Source organism: Amblyomma mixtum, chromosome 5, assembly GCF_055824585.1.
Source record: "Amblyomma mixtum isolate Tamu chromosome 5, ASM5582458v1, whole genome shotgun sequence".
Taxonomy (NCBI): Eukaryota; Metazoa; Arthropoda; class Arachnida; order Ixodida; family Ixodidae; genus Amblyomma; species Amblyomma mixtum.
In genome coordinates, this window is record NC_143016.1 from 36,503,310 (window position 1) to 36,516,721 (window position 13,412).

The 13,412-nt window shown below is 42.6% G+C and overlaps 1 protein-coding gene across 1 annotated transcript in view; it reads right to left on the reverse strand.

Moving 5' to 3' along the window:
* Window positions 1-12,212, reverse strand: part of Rs1 (Dead-box helicase Rs1) — a 29,656-nt gene extending 17,444 nt beyond the window's left edge. Inside the window, exons 1-9 of the mRNA XM_089543961.1 lie at window positions 12,043-12,212; window positions 9,545-9,688; window positions 8,930-8,996; window positions 7,339-7,415; window positions 4,376-4,471; window positions 4,147-4,252; window positions 3,671-3,844; window positions 2,424-2,574; window positions 770-869 (exon numbers count right to left, since the gene is read on the reverse strand). Of these exons, the coding sequence (XP_089400087.1) occupies window positions 770-869; window positions 2,424-2,574; window positions 3,671-3,844; window positions 4,147-4,252; window positions 4,376-4,471; window positions 7,339-7,415; window positions 8,930-8,996; window positions 9,545-9,688; window positions 12,043-12,090 (963 nt within the window). The 5' untranslated portion in view covers window positions 12,091-12,212. The remainder of the gene's footprint in view (window positions 1-769; window positions 870-2,423; window positions 2,575-3,670; window positions 3,845-4,146; window positions 4,253-4,375; window positions 4,472-7,338; window positions 7,416-8,929; window positions 8,997-9,544; window positions 9,689-12,042) is intronic.
* Window positions 12,213-13,412: the final 1,200 nt, after the last annotated feature.

Consider the following 13,412-nt stretch of genomic DNA (forward strand, 5'->3'; position numbering starts at 1 on the left):
AGTCCGAAAATTCAAACTTTTAAGACTCCGTAAAGTCCGAAATATCGATCGTGAAAATGTACATGTTCCTACGAGGTGCGCGACGGTTCCTCAGCGAAGACCAAAATATCGCGCTAGTCGGAATTATTGAAGTCCGAAATATCGGCCGGCTACTGTACCTCCTTCAGTCCAGGCAACAAGGAGAATGAGCAACACGTTAGAAGGGCCCCTAACAGTTTATACAGTCACTGCCATGTTCAACTGCTGTTTTCAGCATTAACATTTTTATCGCACAAAAAATGTGAGGCTTATATATGACCGTACAAAAACCAGACCTCATACAGCTGGTTTTTCAGATTATTTTTTTTGAAGTTCACAAATTTTTCAGACTGTTTAGTTATTTGGACCATTTCTGGGTCCTGCTGAGTCCAAATAATCATCTGGAGACTATGTATATTCATATATGAGGTTGTGGCCAAGTACTACACCAGAGTGCTCAAATCCTGTTCTGTTAAGGGAGTGCATTGTCTGATCCAGTCACCAAGATGCCTGGCTATGCAATTCCATCGACACATGGATTTTTTTTTCTCTCTTCTTTTAAATGCAGACAAGAATTGCGCAGAACTAGGGCACAAACCCCGGTCTTGCACACGAGGCGGACGCTTTACCTCTACGTCATCGCTGTGATGGCACTAGCACCCATCAAGGTACTTTCAGCTGTATAACAGTGCTCATGTATATGTGCACCAGTGTAAAATGCATGCATGTAACTCCACACAGGAACGCCAACCTCCTCTGTCATGGTGGCTGAAAACAGCATAGTCTGCCTTGTTGGAGCACACTGCCTGATGATCTCCTTCATCTGGGATGCAAAGGTTTCATCCAGCATCCTGAAGACATGGACAAAAGCGAGAAGTGATAATATAACAGCAAGCAAGGGCCTCACTGAAATAAACTGGTTGAGAACAACACAACAACAGAACATACACATGCGAAAAGTTTAGGCCATCAAGGAAAAACCTGACACCCTTTTTTTAAGGTATCAACACAAAACTTCACATAGAACAGGTAATCACAGCTGCAAAGCAACCTCACTCCAGGTGTAAAAAGTAACCTTGCAAAAGAAAGTGCATTTGACCTGCATGCTTCTACAGCTCCCGTGCACTTTCTATAGAAAGCTACTCCAGAGTCACAGATGCAGCAGAACAATGACAATATTCTGAGCTCTAATAGGACAGGAGCCACAGTTATGTGCCCTGATGTATGGTCATTTTGTAACAGTGCAAAGAACACGCCAGCAGATAGAGACAACACATGCACTGTGCTGTCTCTCCATCTGCTGTCCTGCTCCCAACTGAGTTGTGCAGGCTGGAACATGGTAACTGCTCTGCATAGGTGCTCTAATATAGGTGCCACTGTACTGAAACTACATGGCTATAAAATCATTCCACCTTATATTAGGATACAACTTAAAGAAACAGCAGTTAACACTAGGCCACTGTCCGCGGCGTACTGAATTACTCCGTTAGCCAGTCACATAAGTAAACGAAACCAGCTTTCTAATGCTTAATTGTATGAAACAAACCATGTATCAAAATTCTAGAGCTTGTAACATTTTTGTGGCGATTATCTTTTTGCTCAGGTAACAAGAAAAGTTTTGACAACAGACTACTGTATTGTCGTGGTTGAATTCTGTGCCGCGGTCCTGAATGTGAGCGGAGCTTCACTGCAGACTTAAATTGTATCCGACTATAGAAAGCTTTGTGTCCCAGAATGGTAAACAAGGAGCAGGGAAGCTTGGTTTGGTTTTAGAGGGGTTTAACATCCCAACGCAACTCAGGCTATGAGGGAAGCCGTAATGAAGGGCTCCAGAAACGTGCATTGACATCGCACAGTACACGGGCGTTTAGAATATCGCCTCCATTGAAATGAGTATCTCGCTACTGAAAGCTGGAGCAAGAACAACACATTCACAAGATCCAGTTTCTCCGCCCTGAAGGTCATGTCTCTTTTTGCTTGTTTCCCTTTTGTTTGAGCTCTGAGATATAAATTATACCCAGTACCATTTTCAATATTAATGCCAGAACCTAGATACACCCAATTCCAATGACCGGTACAACCTGCCTGCTGTAGCAGTAATAAAGCAGGTGCCAGTGGAGCTCTTGGCCTGGGCACACTCGCTTTTTTACGTTGCTTCCTAGCTTGCACTTATATAGTGCTATGGCAGCTAACGTCTCATCCATCTTTTTACCTGCCACAAGGTTCTTACTTAGGTACAAGAAACAGCCTGCACCACTTTAATCATTTCTTACAAACATCATAACTGTTTACACTAATCTTCATGCACTTCCAATATGCTTGCACAAGAAATCAGCTAAATCGCAGAAATGACTACAGGACTTTGCTGGTAAAAGTACACTGCTAAACAGTTTTTGGCTCCTCACTTGTCAGCTTCATCTAGGATGAGCACTTCGATATTCCGGAGGTCAAAGCCTGGCGTGTTTTCCAGGTGGTCAATGAGGCGACCCGGGGTGGCAATGATGATGTCTGGCACCTTACGCAGTGCAGCTTCCTGGGCCTTCAGGTCCAGACCACCTGCACGGCAGGAAACACTAGGGTAGGGGTTCTCAAAGCAAACTCCACTCAGCTCTTGTGTTCCTTCAAGTACTCTCGGGTTCATAATAAGGGAGTAATTACTCATTTGCATCCACCCGAGCGCAGCCATACGGCTACAAAGGAAAGCTATACAGCTTTCTCAGAAACTTCGTAGTTAAAGAAAAATTCGTCCTGGTCCGGGGTTCGAGCCCGGGACCACCGCTTCACCGGAGCAGTCGCTCTACCAATTGAGCTAACCAGGACGGCAAGCTTATGGTAGGACGAGAGCGAATTGATCAATAACTCGAAGTGGGAACTGTGTCTCGTCCTACCATAAGCTTGCCGTCCTGGTTAGCTCAATTGGTAGAGCGACTGCTCCGGTGTAGCGGTGGTCCTGGTTTCGAACCCCGGACCAGGACGAATTTTTCTTTAACTACGAAGTTTCTGAGAAAGCTGTATAGCTTTCCTTTGTAGCCGTATGGCTGCGCTCGGGTGGATGCAAATGAGTTATTACTCCCTTATTATAAATCTACTCCACCTTGGGGGATCGAGTTATTGATCAATTCGCTCTCGTCCTACCATAAGCTTGCCGTCCTGGTTAGCTCAATTGGTAGAGCGACTGCTCCGGTGTAGCGGTGGTCCTGGGTTCGAACCCCGGACCAGGACGAATTTTTCTTTAACTACGAAGTTTCTGAGAAAGCTGTATAGCTTTCATTTGTAGCCGTATGGCTGCGCTCGGGTGGATGCAAATGAGTAATTACTCCCTTATTATAAATCTACTCCACCTTGGGGGATTCCCCTAAACATTTGACCAACTCTTGGGTTCCCTCAGCTTATGTAAACCCATGCGTGCCACAACCCATCCATTTCCTTGCCCAGTTCATTTTAAAGCTAACCATAATAAGAGAGCAATTACTCACTGGCATCCACCCAAGCGCAGCCATGCGGCTACAAAGGGAAGCCATACAGCTTCTGTATGATGTAACAAAGCTCTTCACACATGAATCAAGCCCACACTTGTAAGGCTCTGCTACTATGTTCGATGAAAACTATACGAAGGAAGGGAGAAATCAACAGGCATGAAGATGAAGCTCACCAGCAGACAAGGTGATCATCACATTGGTGAACTGAGCCAGCTGGAGGCTGACCTGGTAGACCTGCACGGCCAGCTCTCGGGTGGGCACGACCACCAGCACCCTAGTAACCAAGTCCTGCTTAGGTCGGAACAGAAGTCGCTCAAGCACAGGCAACATGAAGGCAGCAGTTTTGCCTGCATTAAACAAGCCCCATCACATGTTAAACAACAGTGTTCCAGGGTTACTTTCTTTTTTTTTTTTAGAGCCCAAAAGTACACAATATTACTCAATTTGTAAGAATAGAAGCAACTAACACTGAAGAGGTCTTGACAACATAGTTAAGAATGCACCTTATTCCAAGCCTTAACCGGCAATGAAGTTATGTGTACCATGCCAAAGAGAATCATAAGCGTCACGCCTCAAACACTCATAACATTTTCAAAAGAATGAAAATTGGGTGACAGTACCCTCAGCTAAGCTGCATGCATCATCTCACCTGTTCCTGTAGCAGCACAAGCATAGATGTCTCTGCCCAACAATGCCATTGGTATAGTAGATGCTTGAATGGGTGTCGGGTAGATAAAGTTCATTGCGGTCAATGCCTGGGATGACAAAGAGAACGGTCATTCATGTCACAAGTGCTCCTGCTAACAGTTCAGTGGCAGTCGAGTCAATGCCTTCAATCATACAGACATACTACTGAGAAACATTAGTTGAGGACATACCTTTAGTAGAGGCCTGGATAAATTCATCTGTTGAAAGGAGACATCTCCATCGCCAAAAAATGCTTTTGTCACATCATCCTCTTCCTCTTCCTCATTCTGGTTGGCACGTCAAAAAGGACAGAGGTCATCGATTTTAATAACTCTTTCAGGCACCACTTGTCATTCCGAATCAAAAAAAAAACTTTTCAGCCTAAATAGAAAATATAGTCCTCAAGAAAGCCAATTCATTACTTTTCCAACAGTAAACACCAACAAAAAATTTTTTACATGCTCATACAAAATTTTGTGCAAACTATCTAAATAGTTTAAAACTGTTATATTAAAGCACTAGGATAAATTGAATTAACACCCAAGGAATCCTGGAATCATTTCGAGTTTCAAAGGTGCACATGATGCAAGAAATCCAGGATAAAAATAAACATTAGTACTGGTGCCAAAATTTGTCAGCAAGAAAATAATGGAAGATATGCTACCAAGCTCACTGTTTTGTAAAGTATTTCTTGGTGCGATAGATAGTTGGCATAAAAAGCATCCTGTTCGCAAGTTGAAGGGCGGCAAATTCATCTGAAACGAAGAAACTAGTGCTGGCTAGAGCACAATTAAAAAAAAAAGCTGCGAGTTTCCACTGTATAAAGAGAAAACCAGTCATAAGTGCATTGTTCTCTCTGAACTTAACACATAGAGAGAGAGAGAGAAACTTTATTTTGCAGAGGAATTCGGGCCTCCTAGGAACCCTGGGGCCCCCACGACCCCACCACACTCAAACATTCATGCCTAAAAGACCCATGACGCCGGCAGCGTGGCTGGCGACAGCTAGACAGAGGTGTAGCTATGCCCAGACAAATATTTTAAGTGCCACCTAGAACCTGTGAGAGCAAGTACACAGTGGTAGAAAATAATGGAGAAATGCAAGGAAAATGAGTCTGAAAACCTATTCAGGCTAGCTCAAATGACCATCATAACGGCTCTAGCTTAGAAGTATCTTACTGGGACGGAGGCTAACGTATAGGGTTGGACTTGAATTAAGGGCAATGCAGTGAGCTATGGGAAGGAAAATAATAGGTGCAACATTGAAGGTGCACTAAAGAGGATTCTGGGCTCATCTGTTTACCACGGAAACTCGATCTGCACGCTCCGAGCATTCTAAGAAACTTCGAATTATTGTCTTGTGCAAACGATTTCCTTATTAAATCGAATTAAACATTCCGGCTCTCGCTTTCTTTTTTTTTTTTTTAACTTGCCTCCAAAAAGAGGAAGAGTCAGCCAATACTTGGAGTGCTTTTTCAGCCAGTCCCATGTTGGCTTGCCGCTCTACCGTCGGCGAGTGATACGTAGCAATCGGCAAAAGCAAACAGCGTATTTTTATTTCCATGGGCCTAATTTGCTGCTATGTAGTCTGCAACTGAAACTATTCATTCATGAAAACCTAAAAAACAAAATAAAACCAAAAGCAAAAGCGAAGCCGCCGCGCGACTGTCTGAAAGGACCTCCACGAAATGATTAACTCCTTCTACTGTTGGAGGTCAGGTAAAAAAGAAAAAAAACAGAGCCGGGACATTTAGTCTGACCTAATAGGGAAATCAACCGCACAGGATAATAATTTCAAAGTTTCTAAGACTGCACGGAGTGTGCAGATAGAGTTCCCATGGTAAAAAGGCGATTTCAGATTCCTCTTTAGTGCATCTTCAAGAGACTGGAGGAGAGCACAATGGGTCAGAGTCGAAATCAAGAAGAAGAAAAGGGCATGGCAAAGGCATGCAATGTGAAGGCAAGAAAATTGATGGTCCCTTAGGGTAACGGAATGGATCCCAAGTGAAGTCAAGCATAGCACACGGTGGCAGAAATTCATATGGGTGGATGAGATTAAGAAGTTTGCGGAGATAAAGTGCCGCAGCTGGCACACGACCATGTTAATTGGAGAGATATGAGAGGTCTTTAGCATGCATGCACTGGGCATAGTCAATCATATGATAACAGACAGCAGCCACAGATTGCTACCTTTTCAAAGTGATAACAGACAGATGTTTGAGGCAGCATTTCATAAACAAGACTAAACTGTACTTAACTGAAGTTTGTGCTCTGTAAAAGCTTGTCCCCGGAACACAGAACTAAGAGTTTGACAGGTACTTATCATAAGCTGGAGACACAGAAAGGCTAGCTTAGTGAAGTATACTTTATAGGTCAGCTATTGAAGTTTTTTTATTTACATAAGGCTTCCTTCAAAGCAATCTCTGTTAAGCTGAGTCTTATGGTAAGCTGAAATGCTCAGGGACCTTTGTTGAGCTACATAATGACACAATAAAGGCAAAAAATCTAGCTCACGTGAACCATTAAACTGGTGCAATTTTGTAAAGCACACTTTTGAAGTGTCCCAAGGGCACAATCATACAGGTTTATACTGTATGTATTTATAGCTACCACAAAAGTGACGAAAACACGAAAATTGTTTTGAAGTTTTATTGCTTGTGCACGACGTTAAGACATTCTCGGAAAAAATTTGAAGCCACTGTCATGTTTTGATTGCATTTGTGTCTAATACAAGGACATGCAGGTGTTCAACCAGAATAATAGCAGCAATGGTGACTTATTATCGGCCTTGAATGTGACGCATATTTTAAGCACATACTACTCTTTTAGCACAGTTTTTTCAGAAGCACAAAGACTATAAGCACTTTACCCTGCATATAGCAAGGCCTTATCACCTATCTGCCACTCGAAAACAGTGCGATAAGCATTTCATTTCTGAGCTAGTTGCTGGAACATGACCAGAAATACAGCCGAAAAATAAACACCACACACGAAGAAAGGAAGTACACATTACTTCCATGTCGTTACTAATTACTTGACAAGAGACTGCAGATCAGTAATGTACTCCCACTGTGCTTTGGCGAAGTTCAAAGGCATGTGTTTATAAAGCTTTATGGCCTTGTGTAACACACGAACACTGTAAAATCAGTACATACCTCCATCCCCTCCACAGTGATGGCTTTCCGCTTTTCCCGAGGGTCTTTCCCTTTCTTCTTCTTTGTCCGAAGTGTATCTGCCATCACACAAGCAAAGCTTTATATGAAGATTATTAACCAATATTTACTGGACATATGCCTAGTAAAAAAACTACCCAAGCTTGCAAATTTCTCCACCTTAAAAACCAATATTACCAGTTGTGCACAAATTGCTCACACAGATACAAGACCTGACAACATTAAGGCCTGATGGCTCGGCTAAATGTAAGCCTCCTACCCATTTTGAAACCCAATACAGAACAAAAAATGAATCTTATTCTTTCATAACACCCGTAATGTGCCACAATCAGTTATGTGCTATTAAAAAAACCTCAAAATACATATCATAGGTTTTTCAAGGTACCATTCAAAGCAGTAAAATATTAAAGCTACTGACCACTAAATTTTAAGCTCCAAATTTGTTTGCCGAAATCGAAAGCTTGCTGTCTAAGGTGACAGATTCCGCAATGCTTTTATTAGAAACGATATGCAACATTTTTACTGAGAATTTTTCAATCGATGCCGATGCATGCACCCGTTTTTATGTACATCGATGCTGGAAACTATTATCAGTGAGCACGATGGCAACTGCACGTCGGCAAAAGCAATGTACCAAAAACTAATACAAATCTCGCCCACCAGACAGTAACTAGACATATTTGGCACACAGCAGCGTCCATTTCAGCTTCCAAAGCTAAAGCAGTTACGGCACAGTGGTGTAAGCCTCATTGAAGAAAGTCTTAGCGGACCGTGGTTACTGCTTCATCCAAGAAATGAAAACCAGTGTGCTGCAATCTAGTGCCAAAAGCTAAAATCAAATCACTGGTGATGCAGAGGCTGAGTTTTTTTTTTTTTTTTTCATTGAAAGACACAGTGAGGAGAGCATAAACTGTAATAAAACATGACAAATATGCCTGAAAAAAATAAAAATACTCTGCACTTAAAACAAATCAGTGACATTTCACCAAGACAAGGTTTCGTTGCAAGATGGCACTTCAGTTTGTTTCATGCAATTTTCAACACCCAATTAAAATTATAAATCCCTTTTTCTTGGATACTGAAGCGCACAATCCTCACAATATGAGGCAAGGTCTTTTCATTTCCAGTATAACCTCATGAAACATTTCTGTTAGTGATTGCGCCTTTAAAGGACATCATGTGAACTATTACAGGTGTCCTGGTGCCCAAAAGTACCTGACACAAAATAGAGCTTGCCCACAGATTTAAATCAAATCAAATGCTCAGAATGCAAATTCAAACTTGCATGAGATAAATGCGACCATTATGATGGCCACCTTATGTTTTCTTAGTGGCATATAGTTGTTTCACATGAGAGCACCACAGCTAGGTAGTTTCAGGAACACATATTCAACAGCTCTGGGATTTCGACATGCAACAATAAGTAATGCTGGAACAGTGGCAAAATGTCTTACCTGGACTGTGATCAATGGCAGCTATTTATATGTTCAAATAAGTGATTAGTGCGGTTGTTGTTAAACACACATAAAATTAGGTATGCAAATGAAAAAAAAAATGTTAAAAAACAACTCACCTTTAACATTTTCCTTTGCTTCATCTGCATATCTATTTTGTTCCACAGCAGGTTCCAGATCCTTAGACTGAGAACATAAATATGCAAGCAGTGAAATGCACACACGGAGTGAACACATACTCAAAGAAGGAACACAATGAGTAACAGTGCAGTGGAATGAAACTGGTGTTCCTAGCCTGAATTGGTACTTCAGACTTGGAATCAGAGTAACAACTGCCTCAGTAATCCAAGCAAAGAAAAACTAGTTAAAACCTACACTGTCACTTGCATCAGACAGGGATGCTGAACTGCACCAGGAGTGTATATTGATCTTAAACCTGTGATTGCCTGCTAGCATTAAACAATGCTAATAATTAATGAGTACACCAAAGTTGAAATTAGGAGGAAGAAATGGAGTAGGGCCGGACGTGTAGTGCACAAACCCAATCACCCCTTGTCTAACGAACCAAGAGTGCACATGCTAAAGGAAAGAAAATGCGGTAAAGCATGGCACAGTTTCAGGCACACCAATGACGTTACGGAACAAATCATTATGGCTGGTACAGGACTCCAGTAACTGAAGATCACAGAAAGTAGCATTTGTCCTAAAGCACATAATGATACATAGGCACATACCTTGCGTTTTTCTATTGCTTTCGATATTTTTTCATCTATTTTTACTGACTTCTTCTTCTTGACAAGCTTTGTTAGGTCGTTCCATGTGTCATGAAAGTACTCTGCAGCGGTGTCCACAAAATGGAAGCCAGACGAAAAGGCAAACTATAAAACAGAGAGGTAGGACTGTTAGGAGCCCATGTCCTCTTTCTTGCACCCATTTGCTGCAATATTTTTCGAAAAATTTTATACAGTTGGTATTCAAACACATTCACAACCAAAATACATATTACAGCAGTCCACAGTTTCTCCCTCAAATAGCACAAGAAAATGCTCTCGACTGCCAGTAGGATCAAGCTCTATGCTCCCTGTCCATCAGTGTTGTAGGCATTACTGAAAAAAGTAACTAAATACGTTACTCGTTACGCTAAAAAAAAAAGAACGCGTTACCGCCCTACGTTACCTACAAAAAAAGCTAACGCGTTACCGTAACCGAAAAAAAGTATTGTACGTTACTTTGCCATTACTCCACGGCCATAAATTGTAATCAGTGCGTCTTCGCTGTAACTGTAACCTAAAACTCGTCTTCTCTGCAAGGCTTGTTTTCCAACCAAAAAATCTCAAACCCTGACGACACGCTCATATTCTTCAAGCGAAAGGAAACTCCGGATGGTCGCACTCTGCTTGCAACATAGTCTAAGCAGGAAAACGAGGGAGGCCGTCCTTAGTCACAGTGCTGTGGGGAGTGCGTTGTTCCTTGTTCTGGCTAGGGGAGGGGAGGGGGGGGGGGGGTATGACTATGACGAGAGAAAGTTGGAGCGACAGTGTTGTTGAGCAGAAAATTTTTAGAAAGTTTAGTATGAGGTAGCTCTCTACTGCAGGCACAGCATCAAAGGCCCATTTTCTTCTTTTTCCTCTACTTCGGTGCTACAGCCGGTTGACTGCAATCCCCGTTTCTGTGCTGTACCATTGTACTCTTTCGACCGCTCTCTTGGGGCCATCTTGAAGTAAACTGGCGACATTCCTGAGTTTACTCCGAAGAGGAAACTGCTTCCACAAAGAATGCGAGAGTATCGCCCGTGAAAGAGACCTTTTGGTTGGGAAACAAGCTTACGGAGAAACTGACCTACAGATTTCTGAAAATAGTCCATTGGTGGCTCGGCATGTGTCCACTCTTTAGAGAGTTGTGTGTGTGTGAGTGGTTTTTGGGTGAAGACAAGTATGTGAATGCGTGTTCGTGCTTTTTTTTTTAGTTGAGTGCGTCGTCAAGGGAAGGTGTTTTCTGGCATGCATGCGAGCCGCAACAAGGGTCGTCGAGAACACCTGTAGATTTTGTTTGTTTGCAACATCATTTTCGGCGTTTTTTTTTTTCTGAAAAAGAGGCAGAGGGGGACAATTGACATAAAAAGTAACCAGTAACGTGACACCTCAGGTTACCGGAAAATGTTGATGTAAGTACGTTACCAGTTACAGTTCCAAAATTATAACGAGTACATTAATAAGTTACCGAAAAAAGTAATGCGTAATCGGTAACGCCGTTACTTGTAACGCGTTACCGACAACACTGCTGTCCACTAAGAACTGAAATCACAACCGCCAATTGGTAGCACAAACCAGAGACGGCGCTAACAAAGACAAAGCCTTGCCAGCTAATTGCCAACCATTATACTGTAAACACAAAGTTATACACATGTTCGAAAACATGGCTCTTATTGTCTCTGCAAGATGACCATCTAAAGCAAGCAAGCCAACTCTGAACCAATATTTAACTTGTCTAAAGCAAAAACTTCGAACACAACGGCAACATGCGACCAGTACTGGAGCTGGTTTAACCAGTTGCTTGCAGTCACCGATTATGACCGTCTGACTAACGTGATCTCTTGGGTGAAATAAACCCGATCATTATGATCGCCACCTCAAGTTTTCGTAAAAATTTATGCGTTCGCTGGCAAACAGCTCCCTAGCACTGTTTGAATGTAAGTATAATGGTTCTCAAAATGGGATTTAAGGGGCATATATACGACAATGTTTTTATCAAGCACTTAGCAACTTGTTGGACGTGACGGCCCGACTAATGAAAGTCATGTAGGCGACAGCTGCTGTCAAAGGACAGTGATCAGGTGGGAATAGGGCACGGGCGACGCTGACGCTAGTAATTAACGAGAGGGGAAAAAAGGGGGGAGCGGAGAGAGAAAAAATGCCTTTAAAAAAGTGCGAAAAAGAAACAACAGACGATGAGCCGAGCACATCGTCTGTTGTAACACACGCAAGAGATACACACAACTCAACTGTCACTCGCAACTGTAGCATGGGTCAGGCGGGCAATAATAGTAATGCTGGGAAAGTGAACACATAAAAGATGTCAGGTAGATCTTGCGAAAGTGTCTCCAAGAGTAAGACATATACGAGCGTCAATCCACATCCAGAAGTGGCCACAGCGCGATTTGGAGGGCAAGCATGAAACCGCCGAGCTCTCCATAAAAACAAAGCCAAGGGTCGAAAACGAAGGCTTCAGTTACCTCGTCCTCGCTGTCACTTTTGTCGGATGCGTCAATTTCTTCTGTCATCTTTACGTACAGCCCAGAACTTCAAGCACGTGCAAAACACCACGCCGCAGCCAAAAGACCATGCGAACCGTTGATGCGAACGGCGACAACACACAAGCGTTTGCGGGTAGGTAAGCTAAAAACGCCGATTGGTCAAAAAATGTGACGTCATACATGTGATGTCAAAGGTTACGTCTAATTTAGTGATGTCATGTTTGGTTGGAGGCAGGCGTGTTTTCTCTCATGGAGATGCCATATATTGGCATATATTGGCCATATATTGGAGGTGCCATGGTGGCGCCACGTCCGGTTGAGAACGAGGGCGAAGCCATAGAGTTTCTTACTATTACCTAGAGGGAAAGCTGGCAAGCCGTCTATGGGAGTTTGCATGGAGACCCCACGTGACCACCTCAGCCACCATGGGCGCTCAAAGCATCATGGGGCGGTGAGCTACTTGTTGCGGAACTGTAACTTTTGGCCAAAAAATAATAGAAAAATAAAGCTGTTTGATAACTACAAACGCCCTAACATTCAATATCTTGTCTAACGATTGCAACAAACGAGCAGAAAAGCATTTAAGTGCAAAGTTTGTCCAAAATAAGAGACGATTCGCTCTTTTATTGGCCAAGTATTGAACATTATAAAAACTAATATTTTGTGCTCAACAGGCGCACTTTTGAAAGGAAATATGTTTTCAGAAAAAATGTTGTTGCTTAGATACTTTAAGAGGTTTTTTAATGGCATTTCGGAAGAGTAAAACCTTTTATTGGCGTCGTGTGTCGTCGCGTCTTCACTACTATGGCTTTTGCACACTGCGTTCGCGCGAAAGTCGTCTGCATAGAGTTTCTTACTATTACCTAGAGGGAAAGCTGGCAGCCCGTCTATGGGAGTTTACATGGCGACCCCTCGAGACCACTTCAGCCACCATGGGCGCTCAAAGCATCATGGGGCGGTGAGCTACTTGTTGCGGAACTGCAACTTTTGGCCAAAAAATAATAGAAAAATAAGGCTGTTTGATAACTACAAACGTCCTAACATTGAAAATCTTGTCTAATGATTGCAACAAACGAGCAGAAAAGCATTTAAGTGCAAAGTTCGCCCAAAATTAGAGACGACTCGCTCTCCTATTGGCCTAGTAATGAACACTATAAAAAATAATATTTCGTACTTAACAGGCGCACTTTTAAAAGTAAATATGTTTTCAAAAAAGATGTTGTTGCTTAAATACTATAAGAGGTTTTTTAATGGCATTACGGAGAAGTGATACCTTTTATTGGCGTCGTGTGTCGTCGCGTTTTCACTACTATGAGCTTTGCCCACTGCGTTCGCGCGAAAGTCGTCTG